At 53.8% G+C, this 8344-nt stretch overlaps 1 protein-coding gene and 1 long non-coding RNA gene across 3 annotated transcripts; one reads left to right on the top strand and one right to left on the bottom strand.

Annotated features, from left to right (window-relative positions):
• The first annotated feature begins 1666 nt into the window (after positions 1–1666).
• Positions 1667–5921, top strand: BCKDK (branched chain keto acid dehydrogenase kinase). Of its 2 annotated transcripts, none has more exons than XM_024984691.2 (12): positions 1667–2175; positions 2332–2701; positions 2828–2896; positions 2992–3102; positions 3386–3433; positions 3514–3633; positions 3713–3811; positions 4005–4078; positions 4414–4542; positions 4632–4721; positions 5184–5342; positions 5435–5921. In XM_024984691.2, the coding sequence occupies exons 2-12, from the start codon at positions 2507–2509 to the stop codon at positions 5577–5579; spliced, it is 1239 nt and encodes a 412-aa protein (XP_024840459.1). In that variant the 5' UTR covers positions 1667–2175; positions 2332–2506; the 3' UTR covers positions 5580–5921. The 2 variants fall into 2 exon arrangements, with proteins under 2 accessions (XP_024840459.1, NP_001039371.1); NM_001045906.2 differs by having other exon boundaries at positions 1675–1742; positions 5435–5883.
• Positions 5922–7047: 1126 nt separating this feature from the next.
• Positions 7048–8258, bottom strand: LOC132343898 (uncharacterized). The gene is made up of 2 exons (XR_009492925.1): positions 7725–8258; positions 7048–7197 (listed from the first exon to the last, which is right to left on the bottom strand). It is a non-coding gene; the product is annotated as an uncharacterized lncRNA (long non-coding RNA).
• Positions 8259–8344: the final 86 nt, after the last annotated feature.

Consider the following 8344-nt stretch of genomic DNA (forward strand, 5'->3'; position numbering starts at 1 on the left):
ATTAATAGTACCTACCTCAGAGGTACTGTTACGAAGATGAAACGAACACATGTCAATCTCATAAACAAGGGCCTGACTGGAAGGGGGCACTCGTGGTGGTGCATGTCCAACCTCCACCGCCGGGAGGCAGCAGCGAGTCCCGGCCGGGCTCTGGGCCAGCGTTCAGGGTCAAACGAGGTGAGGCTCTTCCCGGATGTCTGCAGACTCTGACAGCAGCCGTCTCCCGCATTCCCGGCCTCGCCGCGGCCACGTGAGCGCAGAGTTCTGGCACACTACAAGCACTTCTTTGCCTCAATGGGCACGCTGGCCTCCCACAGGAAGCATCCTCCCCTCTCCCTTCTTCTACTGGCTCAAGCCCTGCCTGCCTCCAGCCTCCTCCGGCTTCACTCCAGGATAGCGCCAGGATTCGGGAAAAGAGAGTGGGAATGGTGTGGAGATGAGGGGCAAAGGGGAAATCCAGAGACTCAGGGAGCCCCTTCCTCATGATCTGTGCAGACTTTCCAGCCAATTCCTCAGGCAGGCCAGCTGGTGGTAAAGGGTCCAGCTTTCACTGCGGAGGGCCCAGGTTAAATCCCTGGTCCCGGAACCAAGATTCCGCAAGCGGTAGGTCGCAGCTGAAAAAGGAAAAAAAAAAAAAAAAAGATAGCTTCAAAGACATCTCCCGCTTTACTTGCTTCTTTAATTTTTTAAAATATTTAGAATCCAGTCAGTTCAAGCACACATAAACACACTGAAAAGTCTCTCTCCCATCATCTCCTGCTTGGGGGAAAAAAAAATTGTCTTTTCACTAGGCTCTCTGCATTTGGTCTCACATCCTAATTACTGTAGCCAAAGGGTTCTAAGGCGCAGATCTATTCCGTTAAAATCCCTCAATAACTTCTTACCACCTCAGGACAAATACAGGTCTGGTCACCTCATTCAGCCCCTCTCCTCTCAGACTCCACATGGCTCCATGCTCTTCTCTGTCATGATATGCCCTTCCCATTCCAGCTCCCAGGCGTGGCTGAGTCCTATTCACACTGCACGTGTATCAATTGTCTATCTATTGTTCATCAATTGTCTATCTTCCTCTACAGGTTGAGAAGGGTCTATTAACTCAAGACCAAATCTCTCCTAGCCCAGAATGTCACCTAATCAGTGTTTGTTGCTGATATTAATTAGTAATAATATTAATAACAATAGCTAATATAGTGTTAATTCCATGCCCAGCACTATTCTAGGCACTTTACATGGATAAATTCATGTAACCGCACAACCCCAAGGTTGATACAACTTCATTTTACCAAGACAGGAATTAAAGTATTGAGTAATTTAAGTAACTTGCCCCAGATAGTGAATGACTGAGCTGGGTTTTGAACCAGGCACTTTGGTTTTCCACAAATGAGTCAAGACCTTGAGGAGAAGGACCAGACCTCAGAGAGGGAATCCAGATAGCGTTTGGTCTGTGCACGTTGCATCTCAGGGTATTCTCGCCCTGTCCCATTTCTTTCCCGAGGGCCCGCTTCCCAGAGAGACTAGGTAACTCTGGGGTTATTTGGGGGGTCTAGGAGCAGGGACATAACTTCTCCGGGCTGGGCGCGAGGTGCGAGTCCTCTGCTCCAAACTACAACTCCCAGGAGGCACCGGGCGCCCATAGCCCACGCGACGTCACGGCGGCAGAGGGCGCAGGCGGCTAGGCTCGCCCGGCCCGGTCGACTGTTGGCCTGTACCGCTCGGACCCTGGCCCTGGCTCTGGCCCAGCGGTAAGGGGAGCGACCTGCGCAGACCATGCCCGCTAAGGCTTCGCATCACTTGACCACACCCTCCGCCTTTGCCCTGGATCGTTGGAGCGCGCGTGGAGGGCGGGGGTGGGGGGACCAGCATCTAGCATATGGGGGAGATCTGGGCTGAACCAAGTGGCCCTGCGGAGGGAGGGACCTAGATGGGGACTCCCGAGCCGCTGCTTCCATGCAGCCAAACCTCGGTGCACAATTCTTTGTGCCACACGTATGCAGGCCAGACCCCAGTCGGGGTCTGAAGGGGCCGGATTAGGGGTCAGCCCCGCCCCTTGAACGAGGGGCAGCGGATCCGAGAGATCAGGGGCAAGGTTTCGGGCTGGACTGGTCTAAGGATCCCCTCCCCTCCAAGCTACCAGATAGAGCCTTAGATTGAAGAATAGTAACTCCAGAAAGCAAGGTGATCCAGGCTCTCCCTGTGTGTGTGTGTGTGTTTGGGGAGATGGTTGAAGGGGTTGGGCAGAGATGGTCAAATCTGATTATACCTGTGCTCACGTAGAGAGAGGGCACTTCTGGATTCAGATCCGTACAACTACCCCTTTCCCCGCCTTGGTAGATGGGAGCTGCTCCCCGGAGGCTGAGCTGGTCAGCATCGTCAACCGGCGCTCACCCCTGAAGTCAGAGAAGAGTCCCTGCCTACCCACATCCTTCTTGCCCAGTTTTGGGGTCGCCTCCGTCTATCGGGTCCTCAGCCCTACTGGCCACCCAGTCCAGTTCAAAGGAACAGAACGATGATACTGGCTTCGGTGCTGGGGAGCGGACCCCGGGGCGGGCCACCCCTCCGGCCTCTCTTGGGGCCCGCACTCTCGCTCCGGGCCCGCTCCACATCAGCCACTGATACCCACCATGTGGAAATGGCACGGGAGCGCTCTAAGACCGTCACCTCCTTTTACAACCAGTCAGCCATTGACGTCGCAGCGGAGAAGGTGTGCAGCTAGGGCGGTGAGGCCTGGGTCTGGAGCTGGAGTGGGTGTCCGGGGAAGGGGTGAAGCTAATATGGCTGGGGGCAGGGCGTTGGAGATACTATGCTCAAAGGCCCTCTGTCCCTTCAGCCTTCAGTCCGCCTCACTCCAACCATGATGCTCTATTCAGGCCGCTCCCAGGATGGCAGTCACCTCCTGGTAAGATTCCTGCTTCTTGTTTTGCTCTTGGGCCCTGGAGCTCTGACCCAGCCCCCCAGCCCCTGGCCTTAACTTCCCTCTTCTCTTTCTTCTAGAAAAGTGCCCGCTACTTGCAGCAGGAGTTGCCAGTGAGGATCGCTCACCGCATCAAGGGCTTCCGCAGCCTTCCTTTCATCATTGGCTGCAACCCCACCATACTGCACGTGGTAAGATGGCCTCAAGGGGGCATAGGAAAGGACCTTAAGTCAGTGTGCCCACCACCCATGGGGCAGATAGGGAGAGGGAACCAGAGTGGTAGAGACCTACCTGCCTAAAGGTTTCTGAGTCCTAGAGGACTCGGCCCAAGCTTTCATGGAGACTTGAAAGACCATGATGGGTTCGGAACCCAATGAACTGGGGTGGATGGCAGTCCCCATAGGTGGTCATGGCTGACTGTTCTCTACCTGTGCCCAAAGCATCCTTGTGAATTCCAACACCTCTTCCTTGCAGCACGAGCTGTACATCCGTGCCTTCCAGAAGCTGACAGACTTCCCTCCGGTGAGGGCTGGGCCAGGGCAGGGTGAGGGGCTGAGAGGTCAGGGCTGGACCACCCACGCTCACGACTACGTGGCTTGCAGATCAAGGACCAGGCGGATGAGGCCCGATACTGCCAGCTGGTGCGACAGCTGTTGGATGACCACAAGGACGTGGTGACCCTCTTAGCGGAAGGCCTGCGTGAGAGCCGGAAGTACATAGAGGTCAGGGCAGCACAATGTGGGCCCAGACCTGGTAGGGTCCTGGGAAAGGCACCAGGTTTCTGAGGCCTGCTCTTTATAGGATGAGAAGCTCGTCCGTTACTTCTTAGACAAGACGTTGACTTCAAGGCTTGGGATCCGTATGTTGGCCACCCACCATCTGGCACTACATGAGGACAAGGTGGGGCGCCAGGACCTGAGTATGTCAAGTGGACCGGAGGGAGCTGAGCCAGGAGCCCCGTTGGACTGGGGACCTGGTCCATGGGTCTGGGGAGAGCCCTGGGGCTGCTTCCATAGTCTAGAGTTTACAAGCTTTTGTTGCCCAAGATGTGGGTAGAGGTGATCTCTGGTCCTGACCTTCTTTCTCCTACCAGCCCGACTTTGTTGGCATCATCTGCACTCGCCTGTCACCGAAGAAGATTATTGAAAAGTGGGTGGACTTTGCCAGGTGAGGCTAGAATGGTTAAGGAAATGGACATCATCGGGCAGGGAAGGTCTGGGTCTGAGCACTTGCCCAGGATGTGGTCCAGGGCAGGATTTCTCAACTGTGGTACTGTTCATATTTTGGGCCAGATTATTCTTTTCTGTAAGGGGCTGGCCTGTGCTTGTTAGGATGTTCAGAAGGATCCCTGGCTTCTACTCACTTGATGCCAGTAATATTCCCCAGTTGTGGCAAACAAAAATGTTGCTAGGGATTGCAAAATGTCCTTGGGAGGGTGGGGACAGAATCAGCTCCAGTTGAGACCCACTGGTTGGAATCTGAACCCTTGCTCCTATCCACAGACGCCTGTGTGAGCACAAGTATGGCAATGCACCCCGAGTCCGCATCAACGGACACGTGGCTGCCCGTTTCCCCTTCATCCCAATGCCACTGGACTACATCCTACCTGAGCTGCTCAAGAACGCCATGAGGTGGGCCGCTGGATGTATTGGATGGGGGCAGATGGGAACTAAGGTGAGGCGGGGCACCACCACCTACTGGTATTTGGCCCCTTGCACAGAGCCACAATGGAGAGTCACCTCGACACTCCCTACAATGTCCCAGATGTCGTCATCACCATCGCCAACAATGATATCGATCTCGTCATCAGGTTTGCCTTGGGTGTGAGTTGGGTGGTATGGGTGCGGGTTTCTGGGCACTGTTTCTGATCTGCTGAATGACCTCAAGCTTAGTGAGACTTAGTGTTTCAGGACAATCTCTGGTCCTGAGATTGCCGTGAGCTGGACATGAGTTGATCTGGGGCCAATTGCAGGCCCCAGGGGCCTGCCTTTGTCAGAAACTGAGGGGCCCAGAGCAGGGAAAGAGTCAGAAATATGGTGCTGGGCAGAGAATAAATGTCAAGTCCTGTGAGAAGGTTTAAGCAGTCAGTGGCAGAAGTGAGGGTGGAGAAAAGTAGCTTATAAAAAGCAAGGCCCAAGAGTCCAGGTGACCACATTCCATGTTTGGGTGGGTGGAAGGGACAGGAAGGCCGACTTAGCACTCACTGTCTGCTTGGGAGGTAGTGAACCCCCACCAAAGCTGAGCCAAATCCCCGTTACCGTCATCCTGCCAGGATTTCAGACCGGGGCGGGGGAATTGCTCACAAAGACCTGGATCGGGTGATGGACTACCACTTCACTACAGCTGAGGCCAGCACCCAGGACCCCCGGATCAGCCCCCTCTTTGGCCACCTGGACTTGCACAGTGGTGGCCAGTCAGGACCCATGCACGGGTGAGGCCCCATCTGGCCAGAACAGAGGGGTGGGAGGGCCCAGGAGACTCAAGCCTCTGAAGCCTGTGTCCTGTCCCCCCGCCCACCCCCAGCTTTGGCTTCGGGCTGCCCACTTCGCGGGCCTACGCAGAGTACCTCGGTGGTTCCCTTCGGCTGCAGTCGCTGCAGGGCATTGGCACAGATGTCTACCTACGGCTCCGTCACATCGATGGCCGGGAAGAAAGCTTCCGCATCTGACCTCGCAGCCCTAGGCCGGCTGGCCTACCCAGGCTGGGCCACACTCCCTGCCAGGACCTCCCGGACCCGGCAGGGTACCACCCTGCTCCACACTGCTGCATCTCGGGTCTTAGGGCCCCAAACAGGTGGACTTACATGGAGCCAGGCAACGGCCCTCTTCCATAGGGTCCACTGCTTCCCTGCCTCCAGGCCTTAGAGGGGAGGAAGTGGGGACCCTCGAGGTCTCCCGCACCAGCTCCGTCATTCTCGTTCCTGGGGAACCCCACTTTGACCTGCTGTTTGTTATTAAAGTTCACATTTTGAATGCCCTCTCAGGCCCCATGTGTGGGGAGGGCAGATGAACCTTTGTTTCTGCCCTCTTTCAGGTCCCCTGGACCCTGGGTTTAACTAGTTCATGTCCTGGTCTCTTAACCATCCTCACTGCCTGGCAGACCAGGAACAGAATTGGCCCTGGGTTTCCTGCACAGTAAATTTAACGGGAGTGGGGATGAGTCGGGCAGTTTGTGCAAACCTCTCATTCATTTCATTTCCCAAATGTTTCTGCCTCCCAGACAATATGGAAGGCCCAGGTTGGCCCAGCTTCAGGCCTCAGTTCCGATTCTTCCCAGCAGTCACAGGTCATAGAGGTGAAGGTGACCCAGCTGGGCACTCTTCTGAGCCACCTGATTCCTAAACCTGAGTAAGGAAGGTTAAAAATACTGTCTGCCAGCCGTGCCTGCTATTGCCAAGTAAAAGAACACACAGGATTGTGCCCTGGCAGGCCCCAGAGGACAGTGGGGCCCGGGTGGGGAGGGCAAAGGGCTCCAGGGAGCAGGTGGTGATGACCCCCCTAGCACCCATCTTGCCAGGAAGGAAGAAGGCTTAAAGCCTACTTGGTGGGACTGGTGATGGAAGTGGGGGACTGAGGGGAGACAAGAATTGTATCTGGTGGTGGGAAACCCTAGTGATTTGCCAGGCTGAAAATCTTGCTGCTGCAGTGCTGGGGGGAGGAGGAGGGGGAGGCTGGAGAGGCAGATAGTAGTCAGGGTGAAAGACCTTGAAATTACAGCCCAAGAAGTGTGAGTTTTATCCTGGAGGTAGCAGGGATCCATGGAAGGGTTTGAAGCTAGGAAGGGTGGTTAGATTCCCTAGAGTGAATTGTTCAGTCATGTCTGACTCTTTGCCACCTTGTGGACCATATAGTCCATGGACTTCTCCAGGCCAGAATACTGGAGTGGGTAGCCTTTCCTGTCTCCAGGGGATCTTTTCAACCCAGGGATCAAACCCATGTCTCCCGCATTGCAGGTGGATTCTTTACCAGCTGAGCCACCAGGGAAGCCCTGGATTCCCTAGAAGCACATCTTACAAAGATTTGTATCCAAGCGATTTGTTGAGAAAGTGCTTCCAGAAGGGAGTAGGGGAGGCAGGAAAGGGAAGGGCAGGAGGCCAGGCAAGAGAGGTAAGCGGCACAGTCATTGATGGACTCCTCTGCTGGATGATCATTTGTTTATTGTCCATATTTGATTGGGCAGGTACTTAAAACTCCCAGACTGAGAACTTCCATTTTCAGCTCTTTGAAAGCAAAACAGTTCCATTAACTTGAGAGACTTTTCACCAAACAAGCCTCTGGTGCTGGCTTCTGAAAGCACATCAAAGGTAATATGAGCACAAGGAAGCAACAAAAAATGATTCTGTGGGATCTGTGTGAATCATCAACATAATTCTAGGGGTGGGTGGAGAGGGAACAAGTACTACAGTGTTAATTTTAAATTTTTTTCTTGCCTGACTTATTTCTTCCGTTTCATATGCTGCCAGAAGGGCATTTACCACTTCCTCCAAACTTCTTTATTTCCCCAAAGCCAAGTTACCAGCTCTTCCCACTGCCATCGCTCACAGATACTTAGATGTTTCCTGATCTGTAACCTCATCCTTAGGCCTTGGGCATTCCACTCCTCTTAGAATTGTTTCAAAGCCCAATAGCCAAATTACAAGTCAGGTATGACTCAGAGTGGCCAAAGGGAATGTTTATTGAGCACCTACCCTGTCTGGCATTGTGCAACATGCACTTGTTTTATATACGTAAGAGATAAATATATGGTTCAATCTTTATGGTTATATGGTTTATACAGTGTAACATTTAACGACATTCTGGGAATGGACACTCACAGTGTAGGGTCAGAACCCAGAATTCCTCACTTATTAAGCCCAAGACGCTGCCCATTATGTCCAGGGCCTTTGGCTATTTTCTGTTTAGGGAACTTGGTCATTTCTTTACAAACGCTTGATTCTGTGCGAGTGATTTATTGGACCTGCTTCCCTAATCCGATCTCCTTTTCCCATCCTGAACAAGGAACGCAGTTTCTTCAGTCTTTAAAAACGGGAGACCAGTATTTGGCTGGTGGAAGTGCATGGGATGGGTGTTAACCTCAGGCTCATCGCCCTAAAGCCAGGCATCCAGGGAGGCTGCTCTGGCTCCGCCGTGGTAAACTGGGGGCAGCGCCGCCCGATAACTGGCACATCTTGGCTTCCTCAGGCACCGGAAGTCTTAAAAAGATAGAGCTGAGACATCACATCAGGAAAGCCTTTCTCCTCTCTTTTAACTCTAGGGTGCAGCCATAATTCCAAACAGAAAACTCCAGGGTAACCGGCACAGTCAACGTCAATCTGGCCTGGCGCCGCGGAGACAGTCACACTAGCCAACGAGCTCCTGCCACGTCACAGACCCCGCCCTCTAGCTTGCCGCAGACTCCACCGTGCTTCATTGACCCGGATCTAAAGGCGCTACG

Source organism: Bos taurus, chromosome 25 (assembly GCF_002263795.3).
Source record: "Bos taurus isolate L1 Dominette 01449 registration number 42190680 breed Hereford chromosome 25, ARS-UCD2.0, whole genome shotgun sequence".
Lineage (NCBI taxonomy): Eukaryota > Metazoa > Chordata > Mammalia > Artiodactyla > Bovidae > Bos > Bos taurus.